Source organism: Babylonia areolata, chromosome 2 (genome assembly GCF_041734735.1).
Source record: "Babylonia areolata isolate BAREFJ2019XMU chromosome 2, ASM4173473v1, whole genome shotgun sequence".
NCBI classification, from domain to species: domain Eukaryota; kingdom Metazoa; phylum Mollusca; class Gastropoda; order Neogastropoda; family Buccinidae; genus Babylonia; species Babylonia areolata.
In genome coordinates, this window is record NC_134877.1 from 14,904,469 (window position 1) to 14,930,795 (window position 26,327).

Here is a 26,327-nt window from a genome sequence, read left to right on the forward strand (position 1 = left end):
GTATCCGATGTCATTTCTTAGGATGGAAAAAAAAGGGTGGTTATGCAAAAACTTTAACGGGGCACGTTAATGCAAAAAATGTGTTGGGGAGGTGGTGGAGATGGATGTGGAAGGGAGGGGGGGGGACGTGGAGGGGGGTGGAGGGAGCGATAAATCTCTACGTGTCTCACACTTTTTGCTTTACTGTCTTAATGTATCCTATGTCCCATGAGTCGAGGGTTAAACATATTCGCCGGGCTCGCGTGCTTTCGAGTCGTTCCTTTCATGCCAAAGAAACACGGGAAAGGGTTGGAGTGAATATATATATATATATATATATATATATATATGTGTGTGTGTGTGTGTGTGTGTGTGTGTGTGTGTGTGTATGTATGTATGTATGTATTTCTTTTTATCACAACAGATTTATCTGTGTGAAATTCGGGCTGCTCTTCCCAGGGACAGCGCGTCGCTACACTACAGCGCCACCCATTTTGTTTTGTATTTTTTTCTGCGTGCAGTTTTATTTCCTTTCCCTATCGAAGTGCATTTTTCTACAGAATTTTGCCAGGAACAAACCTTTTTTTTTGCCGTGGGTTCTTTTACGTGCGCTAAGTGCATGCTGCACACGGGACCTCAGTTTATCGTCTCATTCGAATGACTAGCGTCCAGACCACCACTCAAGGTCTAGTGGAGAAAATATCGGCGGTTGAGCCGTGATTCGAACCAGCGCGCTCAGATTCTCTCGCTTCCCAGGCGGACGCGTTACCTCTAGGCTATCACTCCACCTATATATATATATATGTCGTCAGTGTTCATAGACTCCGGTTTTCACGTGCATATGACACTTGCCATGAGTGTGTGTGCACGTCATTATGACCGTCTGTGACACACCGATTCGCATATCGGCCTTTACCGGTTTATCATTTTCACACTCTGACGAGGCGGTCGAGTATAATTTTGGCAAAGTGTTTCGGCATATAAACTCGACTTTGTAAAACCAATAAATATCCACACCCAAAAGAGTACACACCACCTTACATCATATTAGTAAATGATGGTGAGAAAACCTGTTCATTCCCAAAGGAAGCCTAGCCGGAAAACTCCAGTTGTTTCAGATGGCCACAGTCCACGTGAAGAAACACTCCGAACGTTACATCGGGTGGGAAGTTGTACTTGGGATTTCTTCTAAGTCATTTGTGTGCTTTCTGTGTGTCCACCATGTCACGCGGAAGCTACAGACAGGCTGTGGCTTATGAAGAACTTCCAGTCCAAACACCACGTTTTAGGATTTTTCAAATCCATTCAGTTTTTTCCCCCGTATTTTGACACAATGCACTCCAGACTTCATCTCGTGGCTACAGACCAACAAAACGATTCCTGAGAACTTTGGTGTTTCACGTGTGGTGCCCGATGCAAACTGACGTCCCCCCAGTCTGGGCTCCACTGGGGAATGTCAGACGCCCAATTGGGGAATTAAAAAAAAAACCACAAAAAAACCCACGAAGGAAGGGAATGCCTGTAGCAGACGGACTTTCGTCTGACTCCCGACTTTGAGTGATGCCTGTGCCGATGTGACCTGTAAATAATGGTGTAAATAGTGCGTTGTTGTGTGTCTTTAAAAACAAAACAACAACAACAACAACAAAAACAAAACAAAACAAACAAAAAAACCAAACATTTTCGTGGGATACTACATCAACACCAAACTGAACATAAACAGTGCCCCCAAGTAAAGTCCGCCACTCTGACAAATACCAACGCCAAAGCCTTTTAAACATTTGGCTTACATTTCAAACGACGACCCAATGACTACATTTGAAGGTAAGCTTTGTATTTGTAGTCATTTGTCAGCATTTCGCGTTATCATTGTGCACTGATATCGCCTCAACGTAACTTTCAAGGGTGCTTGTCCACAAATCAGTCGAATCAGTGTTTTCTTTCTTCCGTTTCAAACGTCTCATCACATGACGTTTTTTGTTCTTTTTTCCCGTTAAAGCACTCACAGGTTGTATATTATCTTGTACATGTATCACAACATGATTAAAGTTGTTCACATTCGATTGTAACGGAAAGAAGCGGCACTGGAAACAAAACTTGGCATATGAAAATTACAAGTGATTTATTCCTCCAAAACGAAGGCACACCTTTTTTTGTGTTAACTTCCTGCGCCGCGGCAGCTGTGTGTCGCAAACTGACGTTCTCCCCGTGCACAGTGACACAGTTTCACGTGCACATTCACTGAACTCTAGCGAAGAGGCTCAACATTCAGTCTGTGTATCGCGCCGGGACAGTTGCAAACTTCGCATCTTCTTCCACTCGATTGTGAAATGTCTGAGTCAACTCCTGACCGGCAAATTTTATGAAACTTGGAGCGGCCTGCATGACCTTATTGGGCCAGCAAGCAATTGGTCTAATTTAATTCGACTGTTGTTTTGGACCAAACTTTTCGACCATTTTCAACCAGCCATCGTCACGGCTTTCATTTACCTTAACGGCTGTTGCCTCGAATGCTTCGTAAGAGTGGGCCGACATGATGAATCTGTGCAGAGACACGTCAGCAGGAAAAGAAACTTGTGCTTATTTCAAAGCCTTTGACGAAGGTAAAATACGGCCGCGTTTTTTACGTGTGGAAAGTGCCATTGGGTCGAGATCACTGGGTGGACGGGTCAAGGCGTTGTTATTATATTACGTACGTCCACAGAAGTGTCAGAAATCGGGTAAGTGCTTTCAGTTGTAATATAAAACGTCAAGTTCAGTTAACAGTTTATTTCAAAAACTGTCAATGAAATAGTCATGAGTGGAAAATAGCACCGTCAGCGTTCTTTCCGTGGTGTGCATTAAATAGCACCTCTACTTTATACAAGTGTCATCAAAAATGGTGCTAATTTGATAGCACCACCCAGGTTTAAGTTTGTCCCCCCACCTAATTTCCGTGCCCCTTACCTCATGTGGAATATCCCCAATGGGGACCCTTTTCTGGGTGAGCCGAGTTTATTTAAACTCCAGTGCGGTATCTCTCTCTCTCTGTCTATCTCTGAAGCGGAACGACCGACTGATTGATGTCTCAGTTGCCAGACTGACATTGACGTCGTTTCTTTTCTTCAGCAGCATGTCTCTGCGTGTGCAGTCAGTTACATAATTATCTCACACAGTGTCAGCAGACGTGATGGGGTTTTTGTTTGCTTGTTTGATATCAATTTTAACCCCATAACCTCTGGAGGCGCCGTGGCGGCAAAGTCGGTTTTAAGCGTTGAACTTCTGATCCAGTGTTCACCAGTGATCAGGGTTGGAGTCCCCCGGTTTATCATGTGGCTGTGTTGTGTCCTTGAGAACTGAGGCACTCACTTTGCTCACAGTTGCTTGACACTACCCACGTGTGTGTGTGTGTGTGTGTGTGTGTGTGTGTGTGACTGGGTCACCTGACTTTGTTCGGAGGGGGCGGGGGGGGGAGGTTCTTCTTCTTCTTCTGCGTTCGTGGGCTGCAATTCCCACGTTCACTCGTATGCACACGAGTGGGCTTTTACGTGTATGACCGTTTTTACCCCGCCATGTAGGCAGCCATACTCCGTTTTCGGGGGTGTGCATGCTGGGTATGTTCTTGTCTCCATAACCCACCGAACGCTGACATGGATTACAGGATCTTTAACGTGCGTATTTGATCTTCTGCCTGCGTATACACACGAAGGGGGTTCAGGCACTAGCAGGTCTGCACATATGTTGACCTGGGAGATCGTAAAAATCGCCACCCTTTACCCACCAGGCGCCGTCACCGTGATTCGAACCCGGGACCTTCAGATTGACAGTCCAACGCTTTAACCACTTGGCTATTGCGCCTGTCTGGGGGAAGGTTCAAACAGCGGAACTGAGGAGAGGACTGGGCCCCGCCTTCCTGTGCCGAGGCCTGGCCAGACACGATGGGTATGAATTCACTGCCCCGATGGACCGCAAAATGGCTGTGGGGCATTTTGCCTTTAACTAGGCCATGCTTACACCACGGGGCGATTAATGGAATCTTATCTGTCGGTGTGTGTCCTCATAATGGGAGAAGAGACCGATTGTGGATGCGCAGCACTTCCCACAGGTGTTGCAAGGGAAAACGTCCTGACCAGCACAGGTGACTTTTTGTGTGTGAAGATTTGTGCAGTCCCTTCCCCACTCTCTCGCCTACCGACGCTCACAGTCCCACAGGTGCAGATAATGCCACATGTAGGACGGCCTCGGCAGGTGCAGGTTTTTTCTTCGGAGTTCCGTCTCCTAGGAGGAGTTCCAGCCAAGGATAAGAGCTCCCCCTGCCCTTTGGTCTTCCTCTTCCGCCTTCACAGCCGTTGGGAAAGGTTTCTTCCCCCGCCTGGTCCGTCATTGGGTAACTTTACATGCGGCAGGAAGTACTGGGTTACATGGTACCAGTAGCAAAGGCTATGCCCGTGACCTGACAAACAGGCGATGGAATGCCAAAATTACAGGTCTTGCAGATCTTCAAGAATCTAGCAGACACTGTGTTGTATGTTTGTTGATGGTTTTATCATAGTGTGGGTTCTTGTGTTCAGAAACGTATTTTAAATTAAGGGAGGGGGGAGGGGGGGAGTTGCTGTTTGAGAAAAATGATCATAAAATCCACGTAGTGTAAAAAAAAAAAAAAAAAAAAAAAAAGCATGCACGCACGCGGACCAGAGCATTGCCTATCCGTGAACGCATGAATACTCAAGGCCTTCTTGCGCTAAGCCCTGGGCACAGTGGCTTTGAATTCAGTGCCCCCATGGGCATGGGATCTTTAACCTTTTTCTTTTTCTTTTTTTTTTTTAAACGTGTGTACAGTTGCATTTCTTTGTGTGTGCAGGCACGGGTGAAAGTCGTTGAGGAACTGAACGAGGGATGTCAGAGCATCATCAGCTCTGCCTTGTCTGCCTACCTGTCTGACAAGTAGGTCTCTTCCGCTCTGTGTGTGTGTGTGTGTGTGTGTGTGTGTGTGTATGTTTGCGTGCTTGTGTATGTGTGTTTGCGTGTGTGTGCGTTTGCATTTGTGTGTGTGTGTGTGTGTGTGTGCACGCGTGAGTTTGTGATTGTGTGCGCGCGTGCGTGCATGTGTGCGGTTGTGAAATCCTTCATTCAGAGTTGTTGATCAGGAAAATGACTGGCAACACATCATCATCCCGATGCCCACCACAGGAAACACTTACTTCGCTCTGTGTCTGTACTTGTTTCTCCCTCCCCTCCCTCTCTCATACACACACACACACACACACACACACACACACACATACACAAAATAACAAACACAGACATAAACACAAGCACACAGACAGACCGACAGACAGGGACACGCACGCACATGCACGCACACACACACACACACACACACACACACACACACACACACACACACACAGAGATACAGACACACATGCATACACGTACATGTGCATACACACAGACACATACATGTACACACACACACACACACACACACACACACACACCCCACACCCCACACACACAGAAGATAGGCCGTGAAAGGTGTAGAGGCAGCAGTATATACATATGAGTATTTTATAAATGGCAGCTGAACTGATTAGTATTGTGGTGTGGGATATTTCATCATCATTATTTTGACTCACTTGTGTAAACAAAGTGAGTCTAAGTCTGTGTGTGTGTGTGTGTGTGTGTGTGTCCGTGTGTCTGTGTGTCCGTGGTAAACTTTAACATTGACATTTTCTCTGCAAATACTTTGTCAGTTGATACCAAATTTGGCATAAAAATAGGAAAAATTCAGTTCTTTCCAGTCATCTTGTTTAAAAAAATATTGCACCTCTGGGATGGGCACAAAAAAAAGAAAAAAAAAGAAGCCTAATTATATGCAAACTGCATTTACTGTTTATATTTTTTGTATTCTCTAAACCTGGCACTTTGACCTCTTATTCTGACACAACAACAAGAGGATTCATTATTATCATTTTTTGTTCAAACAGGAACTTCTTTTGCTAAGCATGGAATTTTTATTTTGCAAATGTTTTGGTGCAGATAGTAAAAAAGGGAAATTACTCTGTAATTAATGCTAGGGGACTTAATTTATCACAAGTGAGTCTTGAAGGCCTTGCCTCTCTTGTTTTATCTTCTTTTTCTTTTCTTTTTTCCAGAGCCAGGGTTGTGTTTTCAGTGGAGTCAGTGTACAAACATGGAAGGTACGTACATCAGCTCTTGTCCCGTTTCTTCAGTCGTTCTTTTCCCTTTGTGTCTGCCTGTCTGCAGTGTTTTGTTTGAGCTTCTTGAGAGAGCTTCCACACAATAACATTTTTTTCGTTGCTGTCTGACAATGTGAACAGGGAAAGGAGCTCAGAAGATTAGTGTATATCAGCCCGTGTATGCATGCGTGCGTAAGCTGGTGTGCCGTGCGTGCGTGTGTGTGTGTGTGTGTGTGTGTGTGTGTGTGTGTGTGTGACTGAGTTATATTCCATGCTATTTTTTTTGGTTTCGTGATTAACTCTTGTTGTGGTAGTAGTTGTTGTTGTTACTGTCTACACCGAGTGTCCGTACCGATTTTTTTTCTTTCCTTTTTCATATTTTGTGCGTGTGTGTGTTTGTGTGTGAGGGAGGGCATGGTGTAAAGAAGCTTCCAGCTTATCCAGTTTACCCTCAATAAAACATTTGTTCATTGTTCATGTCAGTCTGTGTACGTGTTGACTTTGTTCAGCTCGGTCACCGGCGTCTTATTTTAACCCCTTGACAAACTGAACCTTGGGGAAATGAAGTAGTGGGCGTTCGCTTTAAAATTGTATTGTATTGTAATATTGTATTAGTAATACTCTTTTTTTTTTTTTTTTTTTTTTGTCACAGCTGATTTCTCAGTGTGAAATTCGGGCTGCTCTGTCCCAGGGAGAGCGCATCGCTACGCTGAGATAGCCACCCATTTTTATGTATTTTTTTTTTCTGCCTGTTAAGTTTGTTTTCCTATCGAAGTGGGTTTTTCTACAGAAATTTTGCCAGGAACAACCCCATTTGTTGCCGTGGGTTCTTTTACGTACGCTAAGTGCATCATGTTGCGCAGGGGACCTGGGTTTATCATCTCATCCGAATGACTAGCGTCCAGACCACCACTCAAGGCCTAGTGGAGGGGGAGAAAGTACTGACAACTATGGGATTTGAACCAGCGCGCTCAGGTTATCTCACTTCTTAGGCGGACGCGTTACCTCTAGGCCAACACTTCATAATCGACTGCATGTCATTCTTTCTGTGCACTTATCAATCACATGATTGACTCTGCAAATCAAAGGTTGATTGATACAGTTCCAGAAGGAAGATGTCCGAAACAAAGAACGCTTCATTGTGTGTGTGTGTGTGTGTGTGTGTGTGCGTGTGTGTGTGCATGCGTGCGCGTGCTAGCATGCATTGTGTGTGTGTGTGTGTGTGTGTGTGTGTGCGTGTGTGCATTTTGTGTCTGACTGGCATGTTTTTGTAAAGCGCTTTGAGAGGTTTGAAAGCACTAAATGAGTGTTATTTTTACTTTTTTTTATGCACCATTTTCATAATGATCATCATCATCATCATTATTATTGCCGTGATAGAATGATATTATTATCATCATCATTATCATCACTATTATCATTATCAATAATTTCATTAGTAGTAGTAGTAGCAGTAGTCGTGGATGTATTGGTAATTATCATTATGATTATTATTATGATTAGGATGGTGCTGATGATGATTATATGATTATTATCATCATCATTATGATGGTGGTGAATATGATGATGATAATGATGACGGCGGCGATGATGATAATGATGATGACGACGAAGATGATGACGACGATGTTGATTCTGACAATGATGATGACGACGATGGTGGTGGTGGAGATGATAATGATGATGACGACGATGTCATGTCATTAGTAGTAGTAGTAGCAGTAGTCGTGGATGTATTGGTAATTATCATTATGATTAGGATGGTGATGATGATGATGATTATATGATTATTATCATCATCATTATGATGGTGGTGAATACGATGATGATAATGATGACGGCGACGATGATGATGATGACGACGACGATGATGACGATGTTGATGATGACAGTGATGGTGGTGGAGATGATGATGACGATGTCGATGATGACAATGATGATGATGGTGGTGGAGATGATGGTGATGATGATGATGATGATGACGACGACGGCAGTGTGGAGGAGGTGGTGGACGGGCAGCGCAATGCCCTGATGAAGGTGGCCACCCTGTGGCTGTACGACATCCCTGCCGCCAGGTCTTCAGCGCCGTCCCCAGGCTCTCTGGTCTTCTCGGAGTGCTTCCAGGACTCGGCTATCACCGTCTCCTCAGGTCTGTCCTCACCCCTTATACACCTGCCCCCCAGCCCCAGCCCCGCCTGCCCCCCCCCCCCCCCCCCCCCCCCCCCAATCCCCAGCCAGCCACTTACGTTCCCCCGCAGGGGATGCTAGGGAGGTAGTATGTAGAAATGAGTGTGTGGAGGAGGGGGGTAGAGGAGGTGCAGGTTAATGTGTGTGTGTGTGTGTGTGTGTGTTGGAGCTCATGTACGTTTATATGTATTTGACTGTGCTTTCATATCTGTGAAACTGCATGTTTGGTGCATATCTGTTATGCATGTGTGGGTGTATGTGTGAATGTGTCTTCATGTTTTACATTTGCTTATTTATCATCATTGTTGTCTTATTTATTTATTATTATTTTATTATTATTATTATTACTACTACCTTTTTCTATATTATAATTATTTATTTATTTATTTATTTATGTAAGCTTATCTATTATTTATTCACCTTTTTTTTTTCTCAAGGCCTGACTAAGCGCGTTGGGTTACGCTGCTGGTCAGGCATCTGCTTGGCAGATGTGGTGTAGCGTATATGGTTTTGTCCGAACGCAGTGACGCCTCCTTGAGCTACTGAAACTGAAACTGTAGTATGTCCACCTTCTGGAAATCATGTGCTAGAAATGTCTTTTTAGAGACGTGCTAGAATGTTCTTGTTTCTTTTGTCGCTCTGTTTCTGGCTTTTCCCCCTTTCTTTCTTTCGTTCTTTCTTTCTTTCGTGTCTTCGGGAGGAAGGTGGCAGAATGGTTAAGATGCTGGTCTGCCAGTACAGTGTCCATGAGGGTTTGGGTTCTGGGTTTGATTCCCGTTCTTGCCTTTTCTCCCAAGTTTTTGACTGGTAAAAAAAAATCCAACTTGAGGGTCTGGTCGTTGGGATGAGATGATGAAACGGAGGAGGTCCCATATGCAGCGCACGCTTGGCGTGCTGTAAAAGAATCCATGGCAACAAAAAGGGTTGCCCTCCGGCACAGTTCTGTGGAAGAAATTGACTCTTTGATAGGTACACAAATATAGTGCATATATATATATGGATTTGTCTGAATGCAGTGACATTTCCTTGAGAAACTGAAACTGAAACCCATCTCTTCCTTTTCTTGTTTTCTGCCATGCTGATCCGCCTGTTGTTTTTTTTGTTTGTTTTTTTCGTGAAAGTTTTAAATATTTTAAAGTGTGGTTTTTGTTACTGTGACAGATTTGAAATACAGCTTTGTTTTCCCCTCACCCCACAAATTATTAGTAAAAAAAAAAAAAAAGAAAAAAAGTAAGGACTGTATCAGCTTGTTTTTATGTATGAATCTTCATTAAAAAAAAAAAAAGAAAAAAGAAAAAAAAAAAAAACACCAAAAAAACAAACCAACCCCAAAACAAACAAACTATTCTGTTGGTGTTCAGTGGTAGTGTTCACCTATGTTTCCATCTGTTAAGAAGATGAAAGGTTAAGTATCCCCATCGCCATGCATAGCCATCGGGGGCCAGTGAATTTCTATCCAGTGTGTCCAGGTGCTCGCGGCATGGGGAGGCGTGACCCAGTTCTCTCCCTCCCTCATTTCAACCTTCCCCCTTCCACAGAGTCGGGTACCTGTTCACACTCAGTTGGGTCAGTGGCGTGAGGAAAAATTGGAGGAAAGCGCCTTTCCCAAGGGCACAGACTTGACTTACTTTGTTCCCCACGGAACCAAGAGGAATAAGTCATAGGGCCGCAACAACACTCCTCCAACGCACCCGGCTCTGGCTGGTCCTCTTCAGTTCGGCCCACGTCATTCCGGCCGCCCTTGTCTCTGCCTCAATGCTTCTCCGCCAGGTCTGCTTCGGACGGCCAACTTTCCTTTTCCCCTGTGGGTTCCAATCAAGAGCCTGTCTTGTGATGTTTGTTGCAGGCTTGCGTAGTATATGGCCTATCCATCCCCATTTCCGTTTCTTGATTTCCGTCTCCAGTGGGGCCTGTTTTGTCATGTTCCGAAGTTCTTCATTGGAGACAACCTCTGGCCATCTGATGTTCAGGATGTTTCTTAGACATCTGTTGGTGAATGTCTGAAGCTTGTGGGTGCTGGTCTTTGTCACTCTCCACGTCTCTGAGCCATAGAGTAGAACCGACTTCACGTTGGTGTTAAATATCCGGATCTTGTTGCGGATTGAGAGGGCTGTCGATCTCCAGATTGGTCGAAGGGTGTTGAAGGCGTGTCTTGCTTTGTTGATACGGCTCTTGATGTCTTCGTCCGTCCCCCCGTCTTTGCTGACAACACTGCCTAAGTAGACAAACTTGTCACCCTCCTTGATGTTCTCTTGGTGTAGTTGCACTGGATCTTGCTTCTTGTTGTTGACCCTCATGACCTCTGTTTTCCCAATGTTGATTTGGAGTCCAGTCTTCTCAGCTTCTTCTGCCACACGACATAGTTTATCCTGCGCATCTTGCTCAAGGGCACAGCACCATGCCGAAACATGGTCTGGAACCCTGATCACTGGTGAACACTGGATCTTCTTCTTCTGCGTTCACTCGTATGCACACGAGTGGGCTTTTACGTGTATGACCGTTTTTACCCCGCCATGTAGGCAGCCGTACTCCGTTTTCGGGGGGGTGCATGCTGGGTATGTTCTTGTTTCCATAACCCACCGAACGCTGACATGGATTACAGGATCTTTAACGTGCGTGTTTGATCTTCTGCTTGCATATACACACGAAGGGGGTTCAGGCACCAGCAGGTCTGCACATATGTTGACCTGGGAGATCGTAAAAATCTCCACCCTTTACCCACCAGGCGCCGTCACCGTGATTCGAACCCGGGACCCTCAGATTGACAGTCCAACGCTTTAACCACTCGGCTCTTGCGCCCGTCGAACACTGGATCTAGAGTCCAAAGCCTTACCACTTCTGCTGCAGCACCTTCTGTCTGTAAATCTTGTTTAAAAAAAAAAAAAAAAAAAAACAGAGAAAAAGAAGATAAAATAGCATATTCAGCAGATTGTTTCTTGCCTATCCATACAAGATACGATGACACTTTAATAAAGGTAAAAAAAAAAAATTCAAAAAAAAATCAGCAGATACAGATACAGTGACAATTTTATGAAAATGAAAAAAAAAAGTACTCTACTTAGCAGATCGTTTCTTGCCTATCCATACAAGATGCAATGGCACTTTATCAAGATAAAAAGTAGTATATTCAGAGATTGTTTCTTGCCTCTCCATACAAGGTTTAACTCTCTCAGTACGGCCAGTCCTCTCTTCTCCTCTACACAGACCCCTCGGATGTCCAGTGGGTGTCTGAATGACCCAACCTTTAGCTTCCGTCGTCAGAATTGTGGTATTCTTTGTCAACATTCACGTCTTCAGTATAAGAGCCTTCCGCTTGCAATATTTTGATGATGGTAATTGGGGTGAAACGCTGTTAACGTCGTCTCTTTTGCCGTTCGTATGGAGAGAGTTAAGGTTACTTTATTACCTATAAAATAAAATAAAAAATTAAAAGAGGAGAAGTCATTGACATGTTCACTGATTAAAAAATAACGAAAAGGCGACCCACATACGAAAAAGGCATGACATTCACGGTACAACAAAAAGTTTTGATCATTCGATGAAAGAGGTAAAATTCATAAATGGATATTTAAGACAGGACAAGCTCCACTAACAACACAGTGCATGATATGTCTTTGATGGTGTTGTGCAGGCGTGAAGACCAGCGTGGACAGTGACATTCTGTTCCTGACCAGTCACATCCCACGGTGTATGATATGGGGGGTATGTACCTCTCTCTCTCTCTCTCTGTCTCTGTCTCTGTCTCTCTGTCTCTATCTCTGTGTCTGTCTCTCTGTCTGTCTGTCTCTGTCTCTCTCTCTCTGACTCTATCTCTCTCTGTCTCTATCTCTCTCTCTGTCTCTGTCTATCTATATCTCTCTCTTTACCTCTCTCTTTATCTCTCTCACTGTCTGTCTGTCTCTATCAATCTCTCTCTCTCTGTCTGTCTGTCTCTATCTCTCTTCTCTATCCACTTTGGATGGAAGTTCTGTGTCTCTGTCTCTGTCTGTGTCTCTCTTTTATATTTTTCTCATCATTATTAATCAATCAAACGACATTTTATTTTTTATTTTGAGGATAATAGATAAGCAGTTGTGTGCTTTCTTACATCCAGTCCCCACCCTGAACACAGTCTACACAATACTAAATGAAATAAGCGTGGCATTAATGAAAATATATGGGTGGAAAAGTAAACACGCACACATATTCCCCCACGCACAAACAACATACGCGCACACACACACACACACACACACACACACACACACACACCACCACCACCACCACCACCACCACCACACACACACACTCACTAAATAAAATAAGCGTGGCATGAATGAACATACATGGAGGGTGGGGGGGAGGAAGTAAAAACACATACTCCCCTCCCCCACCCGCACCCCCTCCCCCTCCACACACACACACACACACACACACACACACATACACACACACGGAGCAGGTGAGGAATGAGCTATCAGTTCAGGGGAAGCAACCATTTCCATGTCAAGAAATGTTCACATAGAGAGTGGTTATCTCCCATGGACCATGTCGCACTCTTGTAGTTCGGCTGTAGAATGGCTGTGATTTACCACCTCCTCCATCTTTAGAGCAGCTCCCCCTTACCCCATCTCTTCAGTCACCCAGCACAGGAGGTGGTAAGAATTCAATTCAATTGAATACATTTTATGACGGGCGCAATAGCCGAGTGGTTAAAGCGTTGGACTGTCAATCTGAGGGTCCCGGGTTCGAATCACGGTGACGGCGCCTGGTGGGTAAAGGGTGGGGATTTTTACAACATATGTGCAGACCTGCTAGTGCCTGAACCCCCTTCGTGTGTATACACAAGCAGAAGATCAAATATGCACGTTAAAGATCCTGTAATCCATGTCAGCGTTCGGTGGGATATGGAAACAAGAACATACCCAGCATGCACACCCCCGAAAACGGAGTATGGCTGCCTACATGGCGGGGTAAAAAAGGTCATACACATAAAAGCCCACTCGTGTACATACGAGTGAACGCAGAAGAAGAAGAAGATGAATACATTTTATTTTCTGAGGGTGACAGAGTAAGCAAGACAATGCTATTTCCCCCCCAATCCATCCCTCAAAGGGGGGAAAGTAAAATAAAGTAATGGGAGAAAATCCTTACATCAGCTATTCGAATACAGCATGCACATTATAATCATGGTTACATAAATGGTAATCTGGCATTTACAACAATACACAGTGTAGAGGAGAAAGTGAGAGGAAAATTTAAAGGGTGTGGAAGGGGGGGTGAGGGGCGGGAGGGAGGTAGAGAGAGAGGGAGTACCAGACATGTGTGTGTGTATGTGCGTGTGTGCATGCATGTGTTTGTGTGTGTGTGCTTGCGAGTATGACCTGCATGCGGTGCATGTACACATGTACAGATCTTCACCACAACGACCTTCTCCCTTCAAAACCGCTGACATGGACACGAAATGATTTGGTGACTGCACGTGTGTGTGTGTGTGTGTGTGTGTGTGTGTGTGTTCAGGCCAGCGCCAACAGCCGTGACGACCAGGCAGAGGTGCGGCGCCAGCTGGAGACGGAGGCGCCCAGCAGACTGGGCAAGCTGCTGATGGCCGGGGACAAGGTGGAGATCACTGCCGGCTCTGAGCTCACCCTGCCGCCTGAAGCAGGTAGAGAGGGGGTGGGGGGGATATGATGGAACTCAGTATGTTCTGACATTATTCTGATGAGCTTGGAATTCTACACTGACTACTGTATGCAATGACAGTAGTGTCGAGGACTGTGATACAGGCCCGAGTATCCTACAGTAATGCTGTGCACATAATTTTCTGTAACAGAATCCTAAAGTATCGTGTGGGAAGTAATATTCTGTAGAGAAGCATGGGTTATAATGCGGAATAAATCGGGTGTTTTTTTTTTTTTTTTTTTTAAATCAACTTAATTCAGATACAAACCAGTCTTTACAAAATTAGACTAAAATAAATGTGTTATATTAAAACATCCCCTTTGCAAGTGCAGAACACACAGTTTGTTACAATAAGACACAAGGGCTAGTTGGTCTTTGGGAACCATCCCAACACCGACTGTCCTAAATAAATCCCTCTTGGCCGAGAGAGTGGGGGTGGGGGTAGGGGGGCTCATTGTTATCATTCTTATCATTATTGTTATTATCATTGTTAGAACTGTTATTATTTTCCAAAAACATTGTTGTATTTTGATGGGTTTTTTTTCCAGTGCAGCTATACGTGTATCAGAACGGGTTGGCGATGTACAGTGAGAGTTATGGGTCTTTTGCTCTCAGTGCCTCGGACTGCAGTCACGTTCATCTCTTTGATGGGGTCAGTTGGGTCATTACCTCCTCATTATCACTTATAGCTTGTGTGTGTGTGTGTGTGTGTGTGTGTGTGTGTGTGTGTGTGTGTGTGTGCATGTAGTCAGTGTGTGTGTGTGAGTGCGTGTGCGTGTGTGTGTGTATGAGTGTGTGTGTGTGAGTGTATGAGTGCATGTGCGTGTGTGTGTGTGTGTGTGTGTGTGTGCATGCTTGCATGTATACATGTGCGTGCAGGTGTGTGTGTGTGTGTGTGTGTGCATGCTTGCACGTACATGCATGTGGATGTGTGTATGTATGTGTGTGAGAGTTGTGCGAGCTGCATGTGCCTGTTTGTTTTTGTGATCAATGTTTCATGTGTGTTTGTGTGTGTGTGTGTGTGTGTTTGGTTGTAAACATATATATGTGTGTTTGTATGTGTGTGTTTGGCTGTAAACAAGTGTGTGTGTGTGTGTGTGCATATAATGTGTGTGTGTGTGCATACATGTGTGTGTGTGTGCATGTGTGTGTGTGTGTGTGCATATGTGTGTGTGTGTATGTATGTGTGTGTCTGTATGTGTATGTCTGTATGTGTATGTATATACATGTGTGTGTGTGTGTGTGTGTGGCTGACCCGCAGGACTCCATGACGACGTCCAAACTGCTGATCCTGACCTACCACACATGGTCCGCAGTCAAGCTGCCCCCTCACCTGCTGAGCAGTGACAACATGCTCTTCATCGTCATGGCGCCACGCAGCAAGGCGCAGAACCACCTGTATGGACAGGTAGGTCTTGACTGAGTAGTAGTGTTAGGGTTAGGGTTAAGTTAGGGTTAGAGTTCTGCAAGGCGCAGAACCACCTGTATGGACAGGTAGGTCTTGACTGAGTAGTAGTGTTAGGGTTAGGGTTAAGTCAGGGTTAGAGTTCTGCAAGGCACAGAACCACCTGTATGGACAGGCAGGTCTTGACTGAGTAGTAGTGTTAGGGTTAGGGTTAAGTCAGGGTTAGAGTTCTGCAAGGCGCAGAACCACCTGTATGGACAGGTAGGTCTTGACTGAGTAGTAGTGTGGGTTAGGGTTAAGTTAGGGTTACAGTTCTGCAAGGCGCAGAACCACCTGTATGGACAGGTAGGTCTTGACTGAGTAGTAGGGTTAGGGTTAAGTCAGGGTTAAAGTTCTGCAAGGTGCAGAACCACCTGTATGGACAGGTAGGTCTTGACTGAGTAGTAGGGTTAGGGTTAAGTCAGGGTTAAAGTTCTGCAAGGCGCAGAACCACCTGTATGGACAGGTAGGTCTTGACTGAGTAGTAGTGTGGGTTAGGGTTAAGTCAGGGTTACAGTTCTGCAAGGCGCAGAACCACCTGTATGGACAGGTAGGTCTTGAGTAGTGGTGTGGGTTACAGCAGACAATGTGCTGTCATTAAACAACAGTAACAACAACTTCACATTGGTGATTCGTTCAAATCAGTAACTGTTTGTTCACATAAACTCATGCATGCATACGCATGTACACATGCACACACACACACACACACATGCATGCACGCATCGCACACACACACGCACACACATGCACACACATACACACAGACACACACATGTACACACACACGCACACGCACATGCACATGCACATGTGCATGCATTATACACTTGTGTTGAATTATTTTATTGTGTTACTTTTTTTGTTGTTGTTGTAACAAATTTGTGTGAAATTCAAGAGCACTACAGCAACAGTCTTTTTTTTTGTTTGTTTTTTGTTTTTGCAAGTGTATTCATTTTACTATCAAAGTGGAATTTTCTACAGAATTTTGGGACAGTCCCTTTCGTTGCCATGGGTTCATTTACATGTGTTAAGGGCACAATTCAAATGGGACCTTGGTTAATTGTTACATGCGAATGTCTGTACCCATCCATCCATGTGTGCACATGCACACACGTACTACACATACATACACAAGTATGATGGTGTGTGTGTGTGTGTGTGTGTGTGCACCATAATTGTAATGGTTGATAAAACAGAACCCAGAAGCTGCTATTGACATTGATGACTGTGATGATGATGAAGATGCAGGACCAAGAAATGATAATGATTGATATTGACGATAATAATGTTGATGATGATGTGAATGGTGATGGTGATGACGATGGTTTCAGGTGCTGACCAGCTAGTTGGAAGGAGGATTTGGATATGCCAGTAATGTTGACTCATTGGAGTGGTGGCCTAGAGGTAACGCGTCCGCCTAGGAAGCGAGAGAATCTGAGCGCGCTGGTTCGAATCACGGCTCAGCCGCCGATGTTTTCTCCCCCTCCACTAGACTTTGAGTGATGGTCTGGACGCTAGTCATTCGGATTAGACGATAAACCGAGGTCCCGTGTGCAGCATGCACTTAGCGCATGTAAAAGAACCCACGGCAAAGGGTTGTTCCTGGCAAAATTCTGTAGAAAAATCCACTTCGATAGGAAAAACAAATAAACCTGCACACAGGAAAAGATACAAAAAAATGGGTGGCGCTGTAGTATAGCGACACGCTCTCCCTGTTGAGAGCAGCCCGAATTTCACACAGAGAAATCTGTTGTGATAAAAAGAAATACAAATACAAATACAAACAAATGATGATGATGATGTGAATGGTGATGGTGATGACGATGGTTTCAGGTGCTGACCAGTTGGAAGGAGGACTCGGACATGCCGCCGGTCAGCAGGATCGAGTCTGAGGACCTTCCAGAACAGCTGGACGCTCTGTGAGGATCAGCCCTCAATATACTGCCTTTTAAGAAAATTCTGTTCTCTATGTACATATGTTTCTGTACATTATTTTCATCCACCCACAATATACTGCCTTTTAAGAAAATTCTATTCCCCATGTACAGCTCTGTTTCTGTACATTATTATTTTCATCAGCCCACAATATACTGCCTTTTAAGAAAATTCTGTTCCCTATGTACATCTCTGTTTCTGTACATTATTATTTTCATCAGCCCACAATATACTGCTTTTAAAGAAAATTCTATTCCCTATGTACATCTCTATTTCTGTACATTATTATTTTCATCAGCCCACAATATACTGCTTTTAAAGAAAATTCTATTCCCTATGTACATCTGTTTCTGTACATTATTATTTTCATCAGCCCACAATGTACTGCATTTTAAGAAAATTCTATTCCCTATGTACATCTGTTTCTGTACATTATTATTTTCATCAGCCCACAATATACTGTGTTTTAAGAAAATTCTATTCCCTATGTACAGCTCTATTTCTGTACATTATTATTTTCATCAGCCCACAATATACTGCTTTTTAAGTGAATTCTATTCCCTATGTACATCTCTATTTCTGTACATTTTTTATTTAATGTTATAAGTCACAGCAGCCCCTCCCCCCACCCCTCACCCCCCTCTCCCCCCCCCCCCCACACACACACCACTCCCCCCACGCCCCCACACACACACCTCAAAACCTCTGGCAAGTTTGATCCCAAGATGCATGTCAGTATACAAGGAGGAAGCATACTGAGTCCAGGAAAACATACTGTTTGTGTGATGTAAGAATAAGTTGATTTTAACTAAAGACAAATTCCTCTTGTATATCATCATAAAAAAGTGGAGTGATGGCCTAGAGGTAACGCGTCCGCCTAGGAAGCGAGAGAATCTGAGCTCGCTGGTTCAAACCACGGCTCGGCTGCCGATATTTTCTCCCCGTCCACTAGACCTTGAGTGGTGGTCTGGACGCTAGTCATTCGGTTGAGACGATAAACCGAGGTCCCGTGTGCAGCATGCGCTTAGCACGCGTAAAAGAACCCACAGCAACAAAAGGGTTGTTCCTGTCAAAATTCTGTAGAAAAATCCACTACGATAGGAAAAACAAATAAAACTGCACGCGGGGGTGGGGGGGGGGGGGGGAAGGGTGGCGCTGTAGTGTGTAGTGACGCGCTGTCCCTGGGAGAGCAGCCTGAATTTCACACAGAGAAATCTGTTGTGATAGAAAGAGAATGCAAATACAAATACAAACTTAAATCTAAGTTTCTGAGAGAGAGAGAGAGAGAGAGAATCAAAACAAGGAGGGTAGGAAAGGGAGCCCAGAGTATTGCTGTTATTTTGATGATCAAATCAAATCACACCCACAGACATCCTCCGTAGTAAGACCCTCAGCATCAATCATAGGGAGAGTTCAGTTCAGTTCAGTTACTCAAGGAGGCGTCACTGCGTTCGGACAAATCCATATATGTACACCACATCTGCTAAGCTGATGCCTGACCAGAAACGTAACCCAACATGCATGGAAAGCTGTGTGATAAAACAAATAACACTTGCAGGCAGAAGAAAGCACATACGAAAAAGTGGTACTCCCTGCGGACTGCCGATGCTGGAACTGTGATGGACGAACCAGGGTGTGGTTGTGTATAGGGGAATCTAAATGAGCGGCGTGGAGTAATGCCACTGAAATGGTGCAGATGATGGGGCAGCAAAAAGCAAAAAAAAAAAAAAAAAAAAAAAAAAAAAGCATGGTACCGTTCTCAGCATGCTCTTCTCGGGCATAGCAGCCTGAAATCTGTTGTGGTAAAAAGTATAATACAGGACAACAATACACCACTGCATTGTGGACCCTTGTCCTGCCTCAGCATGAAATAAAACAATGGAGTTGAATCAACCAGTGACGGGTGCAATAGCCGAGTGGTTAAAGCGTTGGACTGTCAATCTGAGGGTCCCGGGTTCGAATCACGGTGACGGCGCCTGGTGGGTAAAGGGTGGAGATTTTTACGATCTCCCAGGTCAACATATGTGCAGACCTGCTAGTGCCTGAACCCCCCTTCGTGTGTATATGCAAGCAGAAGATCAAATGTGCACGTTAAAGATCCTGTAATCCATGTCGGCGTTCGGTGGGTTATGGAAACAAGAACATATCCAGCATGCATACCCCCGAAAACGGAGTATGGCTGCCTACATGGCGGGGTAAAAACGGTCATACACGTAAAAGCCCACTCGTGTGCATACGAGTGAACACAGAAGAAGAAGAATCAACCAGTCAGCAGGTTTCAAGAAAAAAGCTGTGAAGAAGGAAATAAAGGCGGAGGTTTTTGTTTGATTATTTGTCATTGTTTAAAAATATCTATGCCATGCCGTGTGCTGTGTGTTAATGTATTGTATTACTCTTTACATCACACAGATTTCCATGCGTGAAATTTCGGGCTGCTCTCCTCCAGGGAGGATTGCATCGCTAAACTGAAAGTACCACCCATTTTTGACTCACTTGTGTAAACAAAGTGAGTCTGTTTTAACCCGGTGTTCGGTTGTCTGTGTGTGTGTGTGTGTTCGTGTGTCTGTGGTAAACTTTAACATTGACACTTTCTCTGCAAATACTTTGTCAGTTGATACCAAATTTGGCATAAAAATAGGAAACATTCAGTTCTTTCCAGTCATCTTGTTTAAAACAATATTGCACCTCTGTGATGGGCACAAAAAAATAAAAAATGAAGCCTAATTATATGCACACTGCATTTACTGTTATATTTATATTTTTTGTATTCTCTAAACTTGGCACTTTGACCTCTTATTCTGACACAACAACAAGAGGAGTCATTATTATCATTTTTTGTTCAAACAGGAACTTCTTTTGCTAAGCATGGAATTTTTATTTATTTTGCAAACGTTTTGGGGCAGATAGTAAAAAAGGGAAATTACTCTGTAATTAATGCTAGGGGACTTAATTTATCACAAGTGAGTCTTGAAGGCCTTGCCTCTCTTGTTTAGATATATTTTTTTCTGCATGCAGTGTTATTCGTTTTTCTGTCAAAGTAGATTTTTCTACAGAATTTTGCCAGGGACAACCCTTTTGTTGCTGTGGGTTCTTTTACGTGCACTAAGTGTATGCTGCAAAAGGGACCTTGATTTATCGTCTCATCTGAGTGACTAGTATCCAGACCATCCACTCAAGGTGTAGTGGAGGGGGGAAATACTAGTACTGTGGGATTCGAACCAGTGTGCTCAGATTCTCTCGCTTCCTAGGTGGACACGTTCCCACTGGGCCGACTCTTCCTCTGGGGTACCATGACAGAGTTGGTTGGCATTGGACTTCTGATCCACCAGTGATCCGAGTTGAAGATCCTGTTTCTACATGGTGCTGTGTCCTTGGGGAAAGGCACTTTACTCTCATTTTCCTCACTCCACTCGAGTGTGTGAATGGGTTCTTGTGTACCCAACGGTGGAAGGAGAAGATTAGACCCCAACCTTCCTATGTCAAGCCCTAGACACAAGTGGTTATGAATTCACTGCCCCCTGTGGCCATGAAAGGCTGTGGAACCTTTTAACCTTTTGTGTACCACTTGAAGACAATATTGCACTGTTTCTTAGTGCTGCAGCACTGTCCGAAAAACCGTCTTGGCCAAACAGATGGGGGATGTAAATCGGGGCAAGACACTCTCCACTATAATCAAATTCTAGCCCAGATAGATAGTTGGGGAAAGCATTTTCTTCCTCAATCTGCTATTCTGATGGTCATGGTCGGACATGATTGACTTATCATACATACATTATCATTATCATTATTATTATTTGTAGCAGTAGTATTGTATGTATTATAGTCAGTCGTGTTCCACTATGACCATCAGAACAGCAGAGGAGGTAACTGCTGTCTCAACTATCTGGGCTAGAATTTGATAAGAGTGGAGAGTGTCTTGCCCAAGTGACACCCCCGCTCTCTCGCCCAAGAGAGTTTTAGGACAGTCGGCATTGGGGATGGTTCCCAAAGGCCAACTAGCCCCACCCCGAGGCTGCAGCACTAAGAGCCAGTGCAATTTTGCCTCCTAGTTTGAGAGTCATGATCCTTCACAAAAGACTAAGCTATGAATGATTTCCCTTTGCAATAAAGAAACCATTGATAATACAGCTCTCACTTTGCAGACTTACGTCAGTCTGTGATATAAGCTGACTGTTATTATTATTATTATTACTATTATTATTATTATGATCATATGACTGTGTTGCAGGTACCACTACCTGCAGCAGGTGAACCAGTACGAGGGCCTGCACAATCTACTGACTGCCCCCAATGCCACGTCCCTGAAAGAGGCGTCCCACAACCTGCCTCACCTACCTGAGTTAGTTCATCACCTCTTGTCTTACGTCTGTGTGTGTGTGTGTGTGTACGTCTGTGTGTGTGTGTGTGATTGTGCGTGTGTGTGTGTTTGTTCGTGTGTGTGTGTTTGTGCATATGTGTGTGTGTGTGTGCGTCTGGGTGTGTGTGTGTGTGTGTGTGCCTCTGTGTGTGTGTGTGTGTGTGTGTTTGTGCCTGTGTGTGTGTTTGTGCCTCTGTGTGTGTGTGTGTGTGTGTGTGTGTGTGTCTGTCAGTGTGTGTGTGTGTGTTTGCAGTTCAGTTGAATTCAATCCAGTTTGTGTCACTTAAAAAAAAAGAAAGAAAATGTAGATAAAGTTAAAAACAAAATAGGGGGAAGTAGCCTGGTTATAGTATTGTCAAATATAAACTGCATTCCACACAACTGATGAAACACTCAAAAGTAATCACATGTAACTGAGATTACCTTTTTTATATTCATGTTCATCTCACATACAACAAGAGAGGCAAGGCCTTCAAGACTCACTTGTGATATACTTAAAAAAAAAATCCAAGCTTTTTATGTATTGAGTATAATTTCAAAATGTAATGTTTAAGATGAGAAAGATCAGTTCAAAACAAATTAACTCCCCTAGCATTGATTACAGAGTAATTTCCCTTTTTTTTTTTTTTACTATGCACCAAAACGTTTGCAAAATAAATAAAACTTCCATGCGTAGCAAAAGAAGTTCCTGTTTGAACAAAAAATGATAATAATGACTGCTCTTGTTGTTGTGTCAGAATATCAGATCAAAGTGCCAATTTTAGAGAATACAAAAAATATAACAGTAAATGCAGTTTGCATATAATTAGGCTTCATTTTTTTAAAAATTTTTTGTGCCCATCCCAGAGGTGCAATATTGTTTTGAACAAGATGACTAGAAAGAACTGAATTTTTCCTATTTTTATGCCTAATTTGGTGTCAACTGACAAAGTATTTGCAGAGAAAAGGTCAATGTTAAAGTTTACCATGGACACACAGACACACATACACACACACACACAGAGACAATGGAACACCGGGTTAAAACATAGACTCACTTTGTTTACACAAGTGAGTCAAAAATGAGAGCACGTTTTAACTCATTCTACTCAGGAGTTAACTTGTACCATGATTACTTCCCCCTGTGGACCCGGTACAAGTATTCTCGTACCAACACACTGTTCTGATTTTGTTCATTCTTGCTTGGTACAGCTGGCATAACCGTTTACGGATTCCGAAAGCATGAAAATGAAGCATCGTTTGACCAATTAAAGTGACGGGCGCAATAGCCGAGTGGTTAAAGCGTTGTGGACTTTCAATCTGAGGGTCCCGGGTTCGAATCATGGTGACGGCGCCTGGTGGATTAAGGGTGGAGATTTTTACGATCTCCCAGGTCAACATATGTGCAGACCTGCTAGTGCCTGAACCCCCTTCGTGTGTATATGCCAGCAGAAGATCAAATACGCACGTTAAAGTTCCTGTAATCCATGTCAGCGTTCGGTGGGTTATGGAAACAAGAGCATACCCAGCATGCACACCCCCGAAAACGGAGTATGGCTGCCTACATGGCGGGGTAAAAACGGTCATACACGTAAAATCCCACTCGTGTGCATACGAGTGAACGTGGGAGTTGCAGCCCACGAACGCAGAAGAAGAAGAAGACCGATTAAATAAACAATTCTCCATCGATTTTTGCTGTTTTAGCGAACCAGCCTGTTTTGTTTCTTCTGCAGTGGTCTTCATGTTGTGCTGGTCCAGGAGAGTTGTAGAGGGCATGTAGCTGTGGGGCAGGATGAGTTAAATAAAGGGAAGTAATCCAGTATTTTGGTGAGTTTATTTCCAGGAGTTATGTCCCTGTGACAAAAAAATCTTTAAAAAGAAGAAGAAGAAGAAAAAAAGAAGAAGACAACTTACATCATCAGAGAGAGAAAAAAATTCCCCTAATTACAAGGAGGAGGAGAAGGAATTTTGTTTAATATCCCATCATACATGCCTGTGAATTTAGACAGCTCCCTGACAAAATAATCAACGTGTTGATTGTGGCTACACAATAGACTGTCAAACACAGGAAAAGACAAACTTGTTTTGGATCTGTTCCAGTTATGGTGGGTGATAATAAGTGGGTTTTATTAAACACAAACTGTGACAGCAATAATCAGTGGATCTGTTCCATAAGGTGGGTGATAATTAGTGGGTTTTATTAAACACAAACTGTGACAGCAATAATCAGTGGATCAATTCCAGTGATGGTGGGTGATAATTAGTGGGTTTTATTAAACACAGTGACGGCAATAATCAGTGGATCTGTTCCATAAGGTGGGTGATAATTAGTGGGTTTTATTAAACACAAACAATGACGGCAATGATCAGTGGATCTGTTCCAGTGAGGTGGGTGATAATTAGTGGGTTTTATTAAACACAAACTGTGACAGCAATAATCAGTGGATCTGTTCCAGTGAGGTGGGTGATAATTAGTGGGTTTTATTAAACACAAACAGTGACAGCAATAATCAGTGGATCAGCTCCAGTGGTGGTGAGTGATAATTAGTGGGTTATATTAAACACAAACAGTGACGGCAATAATCAAGCAGCTGGAAGAGAAGAATTGTTTCTGACATTTGAAATTCAGATTGGAAAACAGAAATGAAAACAAAACAGAAAAACAAACTATCAAAAAAAAAAAAAAAAGAAAGAAAAAAAGGAAACCAGGTATAAATTTGTTTCTATTTTTCTTCAGTTCCTTCATTGCCAGCACCATCACCATCATCACTGTCATCATCATCATCATCATCATATTCATCATCACCATCATCAAGACAACCTTGTGACTCAACACTTAACTGCCTTTGGCAGAGCCCTTGTAATGATGATGATGATGGTGGTGGTGGTGGTGGTGATAATAATGAAGTTCATGGTGGGAGTAATGTTCCAGTGATGATGACGATGATGATGACTACAACAATGATCAACCACATGGTAAAGATGGTAGTTCCGTGTCTGTGCTCTGGAGATCCATTTGTGTTTCTTCCGCTCATGTTGGGAGTGTGCATGTGTGTCTGTGCGCGTGTATGCGTACGTGTTCTCGTATGCTTTGTGTTTGACTGATGTGTTAGTCTGCTGCGCTTTGAGAGTCTTGAAGGCGTTACTTTTTATAAAAAAAACTTTTTATTATTATCATTAGAAGTAGTAGTAATATCATTATTATTAGTATCATTGTATTATCATTGTTGTTGTTGTAGTTATTATGTTATTATTATTATTATTATTATTATTATTATTATTATTATTGTTGTTATTATTATTGTTGTTGTTGTCATAATTATTGCATCATCATCATCATCTCCATCAACATCATTGTCATTATTATTGTCATTATTTGTATCACCATTATCAATTCCATCATCATCATTATTTTATGAACATTTTATTATCATTTTCATTATTAGTTGTATCATTATTATTATTGTTACTATCATCATCATCATCATCATCATCATCATCATGACCTGATACTCCAATGCCAGATTCCTGAAGCACCTGTCTGTGAGCTGTGCCATCTCCAACGCCGTCAGTGGCTCCGACCTGCCTCACCTTCTGCAGCGAGAGCCAGACTTTGAGGTCACTTCCGACAATGAGCAGGTACTGTTGCTTGATTAACTCTTTCACCACCAGATGAATTAACTCTTTCACCACCAAGTTTCTGTGTGAAAAATGCTCCCAGGTTGCCAAATGTTTGAGGTACTTTGCTGTCATACACAGGCTTTGGTTCATGTCAGTACTACTTCTTCTTCTTCTTCTGCGTTTGTGGGCTGCAGCTCCCACGTTCACTCGTATGTACACGAGTGGGCTTTTACGTGTATGACAGTTTTTACTCTGCCATGTAGGCAGCCATACTCCGTTTTCTGGAGTGTGCATGCTGGGTATGTTCTTGTTTCCATAACCCACCGAATGCTGACATGGATTACAGGATCTTTAACGTGCGTATTCGATTTTCTGCTTGCGTATACACATGAAGAGGGGTCAGGCACTAGCAGGTCTGCACGTAAGTTGACCTGGGAGATCAGAAAAATCTCCATCCTTTACCCACCAGGCGCCGTTACCGAGATTCGAACCTGGGACCCTCAGATTGAAAGTCCAACGCTTTAACCACTCGGCTGTTGTGGCCGTCATGTCAGAACAACACAGTGGACTTATTCATTTCAAACTGGGTCAGGGGGCAAAGGTTAGTCATTGTTCTATTGGTGGGGAAACTGGCTGCAGCTGTCAAGCTCTGTTACAGTGTGAAAAATGGTCCTTTTAACTCATTCCATACGAACGGCGAAAGAGACGACGTTAACCGCGTTTCACCCCAATTACCATCATCAAAATAGTGCAAGCGGAAGGCTCTTATACTGAAGACGTGAATGTTGACAAAGAATACCACAATTCTGACGACGGAAGCTAAAGGTTGGGTCATTCAAACACCCACTGGACATCCGAGGGGTCTGTGTAGAGGAGAAGAGAGGACTGGCCGTACTGAGTGAGTTAACGTGACCCCTGGATGTCAGCTAAAGTCGCCTGCCTGTGGCGATGTACTGTCTGGTCAACTAAGGTTGCCTTT

General features: G+C 43.6%; 1 protein-coding gene across 1 annotated transcript in view; it reads left to right on the plus strand.

Moving 5' to 3' along the window:
- Window positions 1-26,327, plus strand: part of LOC143298395 (dynein axonemal assembly factor 9-like) — a 378,176-nt gene that overhangs the window by 322,832 nt on the left and 29,017 nt on the right. Inside the window, exons 17-26 of the mRNA XM_076611286.1 lie at window positions 4,820-4,902; window positions 6,117-6,161; window positions 8,156-8,310; window positions 11,980-12,050; window positions 13,848-13,992; window positions 14,558-14,661; window positions 15,271-15,417; window positions 17,290-17,375; window positions 21,620-21,730; window positions 25,252-25,366. Of these exons, the coding sequence (XP_076467401.1) occupies window positions 4,820-4,902; window positions 6,117-6,161; window positions 8,156-8,310; window positions 11,980-12,050; window positions 13,848-13,992; window positions 14,558-14,661; window positions 15,271-15,417; window positions 17,290-17,375; window positions 21,620-21,730; window positions 25,252-25,366 (1,062 nt within the window). The remainder of the gene's footprint in view (window positions 1-4,819; window positions 4,903-6,116; window positions 6,162-8,155; window positions 8,311-11,979; window positions 12,051-13,847; window positions 13,993-14,557; window positions 14,662-15,270; window positions 15,418-17,289; window positions 17,376-21,619; window positions 21,731-25,251; window positions 25,367-26,327) is intronic.